A 14,355-nucleotide genomic window follows, 5' to 3' on the forward strand; every position below is an offset into this window, starting at 1 on the left:
TTTCTTCTTATTTCATAATAGGTTTTCATAACTCCTTCTAACAAAGTCTGTATTTAAATGTTTAAATACATTGTTAGCATTTAGATACTGTTCTAGAATCCATTTGCATGTTAAATACTAATAGTTTTCATTTGACTACTATTCTCCAACCGTTAATGACATTTTCATTAAAATACCTTTGACAGAAACTTGATTTACCTGTTTAATAAGAACTCCACAGATTCCTATAACAAAGAGAATATTGAAGACAGCTGAGCCAACGATGGTACCTATACCTACATCTCCTTTTGTTATGAACACTCCTGGAATAACAAGTGAATGAAGTATTGCCATGCAATACAAAGTCCCCTACTGGAAGGCACCTATTTTATCTACCGCAGTATAACATATGAACTGATATCTGTCAATGATGTATAAACATCTATACTATATATACAATATGTTATAACAAAACACTTGGATTAAAATTGGCATATATAAAAACCTTAAGTTGTTTTCAAACGGAATTTATTTGGCCAATTATAAAAAGTTATCATATAAGTAATTTATAGTAACAACAAATGGAAATTAATCCTAGAAATAATCTAAATATAAGTCCACACAAAACATTTTACCAGGTACAGATAGGTGAAAACACATCTAAAATTCGATTTAACATGCATGTTGTACCACAGAAAAGTGGGCTCGATTTTCCCTACAGCCAGTTATAAAAAGGTAATAATATAATTTATTTATAGTTACAAAGAAGGGACGTAATTCTAAACTCAAGGTGCCTCATGGAGGTGAACATTTGTGCCAAGTTACATCAAAATCCCTCCATGCATGAAGAAGAAATGCTCCGGACAATGTCATTCTTAAATTAAGCTTTGACCTCAAAGAGTGACCTTGACCTTGACCTAGGGCCCGGGTTTTTAGATGTTGTTCATCCAGGGGAATATTTGTGCCAACTAATATTTGAACCGTGTCTTGAATGACAAAGTTATAGACCGGACAGGAAAAAAAATCCTATTGACATTTGATCTCAGATGGTGACCTTGACCTTTCAGCTTGGGTTCTTGGTGTTGCGCATGACACGTCGTCTCATCATGGGGAACATTTACACCTAGTAATAATGTAATCCCTTGATGGATGACAGAGTTCTGGACCGGACAGAAAAAAAAAACATATTTACGTTTGAGCTCGAATTGTGACCTTGACCTTTGAGCTAGGGTCCGGGTTCTCATCATGGGGAACAATTGTGCTAAGTAATATTACAATCCCTTCACGGATGGCAGAGTTATGGACCTGACAGGAAAAAAAGCCTTGTAGACCTTTGACCTCCAACTGTGACCTTGACCTTTGAACTTGGGGTCTGTGCTTTGCGCATGACACGTTGTCTCATCATGAGGAACATTTCTGCCAAGTAATATCAAAATCCCTTCATGGATGAGATTATGAGTTATGGACCGGACACGAAATTGCGGACGGACGGAATGACGAAAAAGCGCATTCCTCTAGTCCCCGAAACTGGTTTTCAACCAGTAGGGGACTAATAAAAACATGGCATAATATTTGTGGAAGGAACGATACCCTATTATCAATTTTTAAAAGGCGGGCGATCTGGTTTTAACGAGTGAAAGATAATGATTTTACGTGACAACAAATTTTCCTCTAATATGATTATTTATAGTTTTACCAAATTTTGTTCACAAGAGTTTTGATATGTTTATTTTATTTAAATTACCAGACCTAGTTATTAAATATGTCACTGAAAAACACATAATAAATAAACTCAAAAGTATTTTCTTATTAACTGAAATGCTTTTCAGACACATATACATTTGATCCTTTGTGACAGAAAGAGGAAAAAAGTCCCTTTATGCAGTAACATATATGTGCCGAATATAAAACATGCTTCATTAATCTAACTAGAAACAAAAGTTCATCAGTTACAATTTACCTATAATCGCTGTGAATAATTCCGGTGCTGAACTTCCTGCGGCCATAAAAGTGGCTCCCGCGACATCTTCGCTAAATCCAAAGCGCTTAAAGAAGAAATTAAATACGCTTTAAAACTTATCATTTGAGTATCAAGCGAATCAATCAGCAAGCTTGTGTTATTTTTATAGCGTCCAAAAGTTATCTGAAGAATTAGGAAATGCAAGAAAAGACAAAACATGGCTACAGTTAACCTACTGTTAGGAAGCAGTACAAATTATTCTCCGAAATATCTTGAATCTACCTAACAAAAGACTGATGAAGTACCTGATATGGTATTTTCTGCCGTAATTATATAACAACAGACAAAACAAAATAAAGGTATAAGTTTAATCTCTCCTTATAAAAAGAAATTATTCAACATTCAGAGGCCAGAAAACTTAATTAGGATGTTTTGTAGGTTGAGTCAAGATGTTTTCTAGAATATCGTTTTTCATATTGTTGGAGATGTTCTGCTCGTTAGACCAAAGACCCTAGTATATGAAATATGCAAATATGTTGAAATACTTGGTTTGGTCAGTAAAGGTTCTGTATGACACTTTTCAGTGAATACTGTATAACAGTATTGTATCCATAACATGTTTTACCCATCTGCAGAATCAGCGTAAATGTCAATGAAATGCACAGAATATATCACTTCAAATACAAAATACTCATCAAGAATTAGTTTGCAAAACCCTTCTTATACCTTCATTTCTGTGTTCTACTAGCATGACACGAATTTTACATTTAACATGCCATTATCTAATTCTATGAGCCGCGCAATGAGAAAACCAACACAGTCACTTTGCGTCCAGCATGGATCTAGACCAGCCTGCGCATCCGCGCAGTCTGGTCAGGATCCATGCTGTTCGCTAACAGTTTTTTTAACAGGCTTTGAAAGCGAACAGCATGTATCCTGACCAGACTGTGCGGATGCGCAGGCTGGTCTGGATCCATGCTGGTCGCAAAGCCACTATGTTGGTTTTCTCATGGCGTGGCTCATATAATGATAAAAGTTGTAACGCTCAACGTTTATAATATTGTACGTCATTAAAAATAAAAAGCACATTTTAACCTATACCAAATTCTGAATTGACTTAAGAATTATTTGTTCTCTGAGAAAGCGATGAAACACTTTGAATGAAATTCTTCTCGGTTGCAGACAGCAGAGCGGAAATATAGCGCCAAAACTTCACAAAAGGCATTTATTTTTGTACTGAAATCCAAGATTAATAAAATAGCAAAAACGTGACATTCTCATCGTCATCAGTAACGTCTTCCGACAAGAAGCAGAAAAGAAAATGATTGATTTGCAAATGACGCAAATGCTGCGAGTAACAAAATGCATGCACTAGAAATTTGGAGATATTGATTTAACAGATTGTTGTAACTGTGTACCTTTTTCCATATGAGAAAAGGACACTTAAGACTTAAGCACAGCTTTTCTGTCGGACGAAAGCTGGTGGTATATGTACATCGTATGCGTATACGTTATTAGAACATTTGAAAGGTTGCGACGTGGTTCGATCAAACACGCATCCGTGCCAAAGCAAATTAGTATGATTCTTATACTTTTGAAAACATAAATCTAATGTGTCATCCTAGCAGCAGATATTAATATATATAGTTCCACCTTCAATATGCATTAACGGAAAAAACGTGATGATTGAAGATATCTATTTTAGTTTCAAGATTAGTGTTCTGTGTTCAAAACAAATATGATGAGCATATTCATTCAGTGGTCCTTTATCAGCATACCAGCACAACAGAAGTACCTTACATACATTTTGAAATTATAACCGAAGTATGGACGGACAGGCAGATGTGAACAGGAAATTTTATATTATTATAACGTTATCATATTCTTCTATGACTAAACAGTTTTTAAGTTACAGTTCTCATCCGTTTTAGTTACTTCACTTTTCAAATAATTTTCTTTGCTGTTGCCAAAACAACCAAAATTGTGGCCAGACGTTTAAGGAAAAATACCATGAATTATCAACAACTGGTCTTCACACAATAGCAAGTGCCATAAGAATTCAAGTAATCGTATGAGCAAGATTTTGTGGACGAATGAGCAATGGGACAAAGCGGTATGTCCCCTGTTAATACCAGTATACGACTAAAACAATGGCAAAAATTGTTCTAATTAGGTAACCTCGTATATCTAAGGGAAAACTGTAAGGTTTTTGACCAATAACGTCACGAACCATTTATTCATGGTTCGTCAAAGCCTTGTAATCGGCACAACACTTAAAAGTTGAGACATAGGAAACTAACACGTTTCGTCAGCCTTTGACTAAGAGAGTATACATCAACATGCTCGATTACAAATAATGACATCTGTGGTACGCACTTAATAAAGGAACAGAAATATAAGCTATATTTGTAAAGATATTTTGTTGAATCCACTTCCTGTATAGCATTGTCCTTCTTCAAATTGATTGTTAAATTACGAAATAACCTTATTAAAAAGCTGACTCACCTCACACACTTTGTCAAGTGAAGCGACAAAATAATCATCACACACGATGGAGAGTGCAACAAACATGTAAATAACGAGAAAAATGTGCAAGATGATAGCACCGTGGGAACGTTGGCTGTTTGTAAATAAGTCCGGCGGAAACTCGTGGAATGCTGTAAAATATAAATTAACATACACATTTAATTACACAACGATTTAATTGCAAGAACACAAGTTAATATTCAAGTTAAAAAATAACACATTTATGGAAAAGTAAGTTAATATATTGCTTTTATTCTACCTTTTAGGTAATAATAGAATTTCATGCATGTGATGAATACATTTTTAAACAGTACCATGCGACATTTTACACTACCATGCGGAAGAATAGATAACCAGTTACTGATTATATCTAAGAAGTGAAGTCTAGTTTTTATCTTATGATAGTCTGGGTAATAAACTTCTCCCTCAACACATGTATAAGAAACTGTAACTTCTTTTCGTCGTCTATCGTTGTTAATTTGACAGTTTAAATTAAGATTTTGCTCAATCTAAATGAAACTTAATCAGAATGTTACCCTCAATAACATGCCGGCAGAAATTGTTAGTGGGTCATCTGGTAGTAAAAAGCAGGTAACTAGGTCATCAAAAAGTTACAGGAAAACTTGATAATTCTTCCGAGATCATCTTTATAAATCTTTATCAATTGCAAATTGTTTGTCTCTATATAAAATCTAGGTTAAGTTTGGAGTCTGACTTTTTGAGATCAAAGCTTCGGTCTTTAGGTCTAATAAAAGAAAAAATATTGTTAACATACTAGGGGTCACATTTTCTTTCGATCAGCATAGATATTTTAGACTGTCTCCCTCTGTGATGACAAGTTAAAGTTCAAAAGTAAAAAAAAAATGTTACTTCATTAAAACGTAGAACATTTATGTAAACATTCTAGAGGTAACATGATCTATTTAATTATCATCACATTTTTTTTAAATGTTTGTCTCTATGAAAATGTCAGGGTTGAAATGAGATCAGAACCTTGGTCACTAGGTCAAATCATAGAAAAAATGCTAACAAATGAGAGGCAACATTTCCGATTAAATTATCCAAACACTTGTCAAAATATATATGACATCAAGATCGAATTTATTACTTGGTTCAATTCTAAGAACAAAAGCAATGCCATTATGGCAACTCAAAAAGAAACCTTATTTAAACTTGAGGCCACATTTTCCACTTAATCATAATATGTTGTTCGCTAGGTCCAGTGCAAAAATGTGTTACATGAAGTAAAAAACTAGGAAATTAGTTGAAACCATAGAAAAACATTATAAATACACTAAAGACAAAATTTTCTACTTGAAATTCATGAATCTTTGTCAGAGTCATTTTCTCTATGAAGTTAACGTCATTGCATGTGGCCTAACATTATAAGAAACGCTCTAAAAGATACATTTTCAAAATGATTTTCATAAAAAGTGAAAAATGTTTTTCTCGGTGAAATCTATGCCAATTCTAATACAGACATATCTAGGTCAAAAGCTATGTCATTAGTATAAAAAAATGGAAAAACCTTGCTAACATTCCGGATGCCACATTTTTATATTCCTATATAGACCTAATGTCATATTGATAACATGATCTTTAAACTTTGTCTGCATGATTGCTCAGTCTCTAGAATAAATTTGTAAACGAGTTCATCGTGTAAAGCATTAGGTCACATGTTACATAATTAAAAACGTGATAGATGATCTACTTGATTTACAAATTTTGTAAGAATATTAGTGTGTATGAAATCTAAGCCAAATTAGAAAACAGATTATCTTGGATGAGAACTAGGCCAGGTTAACGATACAATGCCTTTAGTCCCCTCTTGTTTTCAACATTGTACCTTCCTGTTAGCCAGTGATTAACGGTCACATGACATTTCATTAAAGGATCCGCACTCATGGAATGCGCCAATAAATATGATAAATTTCAATGAACTCTTCATTCAAGTGTACATTTCAGAGACTGACCTTATTTTAATTTCACATTTACACATTTTCTTGAAAATATATTGTGTTTAAGAATTAATTACGTGAACGACGTGGCTGAAGAAAAGCTTTGTTACTAGAGACCAAAATTTCTTCTTGATCATCATTAATCATTGTCAGAATGTATATGCTTCAATGAAATCTAGGTTAAGTTCAAAACTCGGTTAACAGAGATAAAAAAACTAATTCACTAGGTCAAACCGTAGAAACTTTAAGATTAAAACCTAGAGGCATTGTGAAGTAAATACAAGAGCCATGTCAGACATGGCTAATCCCCCCCCCCCCCCCCCCCCCCCACCGGGCATATCATAATTGAAGGATGTGGTCCGCATCAGGGGTTTTAAGATGTGGAAGAAAGAATAAGTCAGTAGTGAGGTGGTTTACTGCTAATTGTATTAATTTTCATGAAGAGTATAACTATGATGTTTTTCTATATGGCTACTGTAAAAAGAAGGAATGGAAAGTTAACAGGGAACAAGAGTGCCAGAATGTCACAATATATGCCCGTCAAAGCAAATTTCTTTACTCTAGCAGCTGTATTTGCAAATGGAATGCTAATTTTGTGGTTGTTTAGTAATCATTGTAAGTCTTTTGTTTTTTTAAAGTCCACAAAAAAACTCCTTACTAGGTAGAGATACCTTATATATAATAAAATTAATAAAATACACCTAAAACTGGAGAGTAACATCTATGCTGTACCACAGAAAAGTGGTCTTGTTTTTTCCCTAGGGTCAATTATAAAAATGTTACAATATAAGTTATTTATAGTAACAACTAAGGGAAGTTAATCTTAAAAAAAAAAAAAAAAAAAAAAAAAAAAAAAAAAAAATTGCAAGTCCACACAAAAATCTTTATCAGGAAGAGACTGGTCAAAATACACCTCAAAATTGGATTTAGCATGTTTGTTGTACTACAGAAAAGTGGTCTCGATTTTTCCCTACGACTAATAATGAAAAAGTTACAATAAAAGCTATTTAAAGTAACAACAAAGGGAAGTAATTCTAAAGAAGGGAACTGTGCATGACACTTCGTCTCATGATGGTGTATAATTGTGCCAAGTTACATCAAAATCCCTCCATGCATAAAGAAGAAATGCTTCGGACAAAGTCATTCTTGTATCTGACCTTTGGCCTCTAAGTGTGACCTTGACCTTAGGCCTAGTGACCTGGATCTTGCGCATGACACCCCGTCTCGTGGTGGTAAACATTTGTGCCAAGTTATATCAAAATCCCTCAATGCATGAAGAAGAAATGCTCCGGACAAGGTTTTTATTCTTGTATCCTTTGACCTCTAAGTGTGACCTTGACCTTAGACCTAGGGACCTAGTTCTTGCGTATGACACTCCGCATCGTGGTGGTAAACATTTGTGCCAAGATATATCAAAATCCCTCCATGCATGAAGAAGATATGCTCCGGACAAATTTCTTTAAGAAAATATGATAAAGGGGAATAACTCAAAAAATAGGCAAGGTAGAGTTATTGTTCTTACACACTGCACTTCCTCCCAATGTGTTCTATCAGTGTATGAAGTTTGAAGAAAATCCCTCCAGCACTTTTGGGGTTATGCTCCGGACAAAATGTTTTAAGAAAATATGATAAAGGGAAATAACTCAAAAATAGGCAAGGTAGAGTTATTGTTCGTGCACACTGCACTTCCTCCCAATGTGTTCTATCAGTGTATGAAGTTTGAAGAAAATCCCTCCAGTACTTTTGGAGTTATGCTCCGGACAAATTTTTTTAAGAAAATAAGATAAAGGGGAATAACTCAAAAAATAGGCAAGGTAGAGTTATTGTTCTTGCACATTGCACTTCCTCCCAATGTGTTCTATCAGTGTATGAAGTTTGAAGAAAATCCCTCAAGTACTTTTGGAGTTATGCTCCGGACAAATATCGTTGCGGACGGACGGACGGACGGACGCACGGACGGAGAGCATTTCTAATATCCCCTTCACCTTGGTGGGGGGGGGGGATAAATAATCTGGAAAGTAGATCCCTTGGAAGCATCGAGAACAATGCAATCAGTGAAAATTGCAGACTCGGTTTGATTGAGTTTGTTCATGAGCAGTAATGGAAAATGCAACACTGCCCATGCCGACTTAAGCAGTATTCAATTTTCAAATCTAAACGAGTTGAAACATTTGTCATTCAGTCATAAAACGGGTTTTTTTTTTGTCAAAATAACAATTTTGTCAGAATGCTTGTTAATATGTAGAATAACTTTGTAACCGGATCGCTTGGGACTAGTTCAAATTATTGTAGACCTTGTCAAACGATCGACATGATTTACGTATGACTTTGTCTCTATGAAATCCAGTGCAATCTAGACACTAGATTATTTGGGATAAGAACAAAATCAGGTTACATATACAGGTCCTGCAGGGCCCTCTTGAGTTAACCCTTGATTACCGCTTAAAAGACATTTCATTAAAGGCTCCACCCTCATGGAAGGCGCCAATTAAGATAATAAATTTCAATGAGTCAACGTTCAACAGTACTTGTACAATCCCAATTCAAATACTTTATTTGATCTCATAGTCACATTGTACATTTATATAATGTAAATAAAACGTGTTTTAGAATTTATCAAGTGAACGACGCGTCTGAGAATATATGTTGTTTGCTTTGTATTAAATTAATACAACTTTACGTCTTTCTCTATATAGAAACAACAAGTCTAAGCTATATATATTTTTTTAAATGTTTGTGGTGACCTGAAGAGTCTGTTGGTGTTGTGAGAACAAATTGGCTGCTATTTTACTGGAATCAATTACCTTTAAATTTGATTACTATCCAATTTCCTATATGCCGTTATCTAATTGGAAAGAAAATAAAATAATTGGATTTTTCCTAAGGATAGCAAATACGTTCAGGGCAACAAATGACAGGAACTGTTCGCATTAATTATTGGAAACCGATTAAAGCAAATAATGATTTCACAACTGCAGAACTAATTGCAAAACTAACTGAATAGATGGTTTTTAGCATTTTACTTTGAAGATCACAATTTAAAAAAAATCTTTTACGTTATAAATGATTTTGTTGACGATCCAATATATTTTTCAAAATAATTAGGCTAGGTTTCCCGAAATAAGATTTCTGTAGAATCTGCGACGTTTCTGTCTGAAACTATTTTACAGATGCTTTTCGGTCTCAGAGAAAATTGCCTTTCTTGTGTCTAGGCTATTCTGTTAGCCTCATTTCTGTCTATGTCAGTAAGTTACCGTTAATAAAATAAGGAATTCTATATATCGCCACAAAGACCATGATGATGGTTGTTGCGGGTGTTATGATTGGCAATTCTACGGAGAAATTTAATAATGGTAAAATTGCCACAGCTGTACATATCGAGACAATTGGACTGAATTGTCTCTGTAGGGCATAACTAATGTATCGTGGACAGGAGGATATGATACCCTTCTCAGTATAGTGACAAGTGTTTTACTTACTTTATATACCTCAAGTAACATAAATAGGACTCGAAAATAAGCCACCAAACCTTTACAAAAACAAAAATAAGCCGCAGCTTATTTTCGGCATTTCGGTGCATAGTTAATTTCGTTTATGATTTTTGACTTCTAACAAGTTTTATACGGCCCTTTGGAATCACGGAAAACAGTAAATTCTACTATAACAAAATTCTGCTTAAGCCCGTACTGGGGCTTGATGGGTATTACAAATTTTATTTCCTCTCATGAGCTGAAGCTGCAATCAAACCGAATCTGCTATTATGTAGTTTCGTTGCGTTTTGTTCTTAAAAAAGGATATTTTCACAGATTGTTTGGTCAAAAGTATTACTTTTTGTCATGAGATCCATGTTATAGATTTATTAGTAAAATGATGAATTTGTGCACCTGTTGTTTTCTTCTTACTGTATCAGAGAGCAGTAATTACCTTAAAATTTAGATACTTATTACTAACTGTAAAAATTATACAATTATGAATCCGGATATGAATAACACGATTTCAGCATCATTGAAACGACAATATCCGAATACAAGAAGTTTATATACCCAGGTTAGCTTTAACAGCTGTGTAAGTAGGAATAAAGAAAGAACAAGTCGTTTTAATCAAACGAAGTCCAGACTACACACTTCACGAGAAACTTAAAACAAATTACAAAAGCAAACTTTACGTTAGGTACCTTGAAATATCTTCAGAGGGAAGCTTTGACAGAGCCTTCATTGACGGGCTTATAGCTTACAAAGCAATGATTATATCCACACAGGTTCATTATGTTATATATGAATTTTAATAGTCTGATTCAAATGTTGTATTCTTTACATATGTGACAGTTAGCTTCCTCATCGTGGCAATGCAATGACTAACTAAATGACAAACGTGGCACTCCAATAGAGACTAGTCCTCGTGAATCTTAAAGGATACAGTGCGAGATCAATTTGCAAAGCGTATAGACGAAATGATGACTCATACTGGACACAACATACTGATTGGTCAAAAACTAAATTTATCAATTCCTTTTATAATCTCAGTACGACCAGATCTCAGAATATACAGGATTCTCAGTTGTTTGTTAAACACGAACACTGCCCTGAAATTCAAGAAAAAAAAACAAAAAAAAAAACAAAAACTGTGGCTTTTTTAAATATGAATTTGCATTAAAACTTACTACATGACAGGAGAAATTCAGTCAGATACACACGGTATATTGCACATGTATGCAACTATTTACAATATTACCCGAGCCTTCATTTCTAGATTATTTCTTAAGTTGAAAGTTTGCTTCAGCCTGCATTATATACTCTTTTTTAATCTGAATTGTATAGAATACAAAACACGAGTCCCTATAAAGTGCACTTCAATCTCAGTTAAAATATGAACTGCAGTTCCCTAACCTCATCATTTTATGGTATTTAGCTTAGTCGTAAAAATCTCAAGTATACTGTGAAATCATTAATATTCGTGGGGAAGTCATTTTCGTGGATTTCGTGGTTGAGTCAATCCATGAAATTTAATCCCAACGAACAAGTAAAATTTGCGTTCATTTTATGTTCAAAAGTTGAAATCCACGAACTCATATCCCCACGAAATTGCCGTTTTGACCAAAACCACGAAATATCATGTCCACGAAATTAAATGATTTTACAGTAAATGCTTTCAGACGGCACAATATTTCTTACCTTAAAGTATGTTTATAATGCTGTTTAAAGTGTATTTGCTGATTCCCAAACATAGAGCAAATTGTATAGCTCTGCTATGATAACGTTTCAAGATTTTTCAAGAAGTGTGCATTACAGGTTTAATTTCAAACGGATATAATAGTAGAAGATAAAGTGTTTGCTTGAACAATGCAATTCTTGTTCTTCACCACTGATGTCTTATTTCATGATGGGTGTGTAAAATATTTTTCTGGCAATAAATTTACAATAAATTCACACCATTTAAGCTCTTCTGTATATGTATTTTAAAATATCTCTTAAAAAAGTATGTTTATGTAAAGGAGAAAAGCCGAAAACTGTCCATTATGTGAAAGAATGGACGAATCGAGGCGCATCGCGCCGTGCTTGTCCATTCTTTCACATAATGGATAGTTTGAGGCTTTTCTCTGACTTAAAACACGGTCCTCACGAAAAATTCAAGATTGCCGTGATATTATATAAGGTCTCTAATATTGTCCTCTTTGAGGCAAAGACAAGTCATTGATTTGTGTCTCTGTGCTAGTCCAGTAGAGTTTAAATTAGATTGCATATAAATATTTCTTGCAATTAAAAGTTTTTTAAACACTACTGTAATGATATTCTGTGCTTATTCTTAGGAAGTTTCGAACATATCTCGTTTTGTCATATTGATGAATGATTTTAAGTACCTTTACAAAATCAAATCACTTGCCCCTCATCGATGTGGGTTCGAGCCTCACTCGAGGCGTTGAATTCTTCATGTGAGGAAGCCATCCAGCTGGCTTACGGAAGGTCGGTAGTTCTGCCCAGGTGCCCGCTCGTGATGAAATAATGCACGGAGGGGCACATGGGGTCTTCCTCCACCATTAAAGCTGGAAAGTCGCCATATGACCTATCATGTGTCGGTGCGACGTTAAATCCAACAACCTTTACAAAAAGTAAAATTTAACTTGGCCGTATGATGTATGTAAGAATAATTGTCAATGCTTTGTTCGTGCTGAGTTTGCAGTTATATATAAATCACGGGTCCAGGTGAAGACATTCTAAAATGTATGTATGTATTTTATATCATTATTACAAAACAATCGTTCTTATCTCATAATCATGAGATATTCTATCGATTTTATTAGAAGAAAATTATACGTAATACATGAGCATACTAGTTATGACTCGTATCGCGTTTTACGAGAAAATATTTCGTTATTACAATAAATAACATCGTTATTGCAAAAGGAAATGTATTGTTAAATTAATATCATTATGGCCAGATTTTACGGTAATACCTAAATACCGAAACATGCAGTAACACTTCAGCCTTTTTTAGGGAACTTTACATTTTTTTGTTAATTTTTTTTTGTCTTTGTAGGAGAAAGGTGAAATTGCACATTTCTGGGTAGGACTGCATCAAATGTCTGGTATGACAAAAATTTAACCAATTGTGCACGAACGCTGCATGAGAAAGATAGGTCTGCATAATTTGAAAAAGAAAGGAAAATTATGTTTTTAACTCGATTATTCAAAGAATAGGTAGAGCTATTGGACTCCAGTTTGTTATTTCTGCCCATTGTTTTCTCGTTTAGGGCCCAACCATTATTATATCCGCTTTTCATGGAATTTGCACTCAGTGCATCAAAGAAGGTTCCATGTGCACCGCCGTATGAACACATCTGCGGATGTCTCTAAATTATATTCTGGTACTTATAGCAGTATCTTGTCAACTTGACAGCTCTACTTTCACTTTTATTTTGCAATTTGTGCAACGTTTTGAAATGTACATGTTTTTAAAATTTCAACACTGGTAGTACCTGGAGAAATATGTTAGGCACACAATAAATAGACACATAATGTCAAAATAGTTTTGAAAAGAAAGTTTGATATTTACTACAGTTTGTTGTTTCTGCCTATTGTTTTCTCGTTTAAGGCCAAACCATTATCGTATCAGCTTTTCATGGAATTGCACTCAGTGCATCAATGAAGGTTCCATGTGCACCGCCGTATGAACACATCTGCGGATGTCTCTAAATTATATTCTGGTACTTATAGCAGTATCTTGTCATTTTGACAGCTCTACTTTCACTTTCATTTTGCAATTTTTGCAACGTTTTGAAATGTACATGTTTTTAAAATTTCAACAACACTGGTAGTACCTGGAGAAATATGTTAGGCACACAATAAATATAGACATAATGTCAAAATAGTTTTGAAAAGAAAGTTTGATATTTTCTGCAAAACAGAATGTGGAGGAGCAAAGTACATGTGATATACTAGTAAGAGAAAATTTATTATTCCAAAATATAACTATTCTCTTGAAAGACACTTCTACTTATTCTGAACAGTTTTGTATACATTTTATGAAAAGCAAAGATCTATGATGCCTAAAAACATAAACCAAAAATTCACCTGAGGGACAGTTTCAAGACACTTAACATGAACCTTATTCACAGTGAGAAATTGGCTTACGCTACATAGGTCCCATAACTCTGTTTTGCTTTTGTATAAAACTGTGCCCCTTTTACGACTTAGAAATTTTTGATTAAAGTTTTATATGTAACCTGGTATTTCAGTACCTACTAATAGAAATGGATTAAAACGTCACACACTTGTTCACTGTGATGATCTGATATGCAGTGCTCAGATGTCATACATCTATATTGCATTTTTACAAAATTATGCTATTTTTTTCGACTATGCAGTTGTTGGTTATTTTTTTGTATGTTAGCTAGTATCTCCGTACCTTCTAATAGAATGGATTGAAACTTGCACA

General features: G+C 34.2%; 1 protein-coding gene across 2 annotated transcripts in view; it reads right to left on the minus strand.

Moving 5' to 3' along the window:
• The window catches only part of LOC123543652 (sodium/potassium/calcium exchanger 3-like), a 68,051-nt gene that overhangs the window by 15,827 nt on the left and 37,869 nt on the right, over window positions 1-14,355 (minus strand). For both annotated transcript variants that reach the window (XM_045329728.2, XM_045329723.2), the window contains exons 3-5: window positions 4,445-4,596; window positions 1,940-2,024; window positions 199-302 (exon numbers count right to left, since the gene is read on the minus strand). In XM_045329728.2, the coding sequence (XP_045185663.2) occupies window positions 199-302; window positions 1,940-2,024; window positions 4,445-4,596 (341 nt within the window). The remainder of the gene's footprint in view (window positions 1-198; window positions 303-1,939; window positions 2,025-4,444; window positions 4,597-14,355) is intronic.

The sequence above is a fragment of the Mercenaria mercenaria genome, chromosome 1 (genome assembly GCF_021730395.1).
Source record: "Mercenaria mercenaria strain notata chromosome 1, MADL_Memer_1, whole genome shotgun sequence".
Lineage (NCBI taxonomy): Eukaryota > Metazoa > Mollusca > Bivalvia > Venerida > Veneridae > Mercenaria > Mercenaria mercenaria.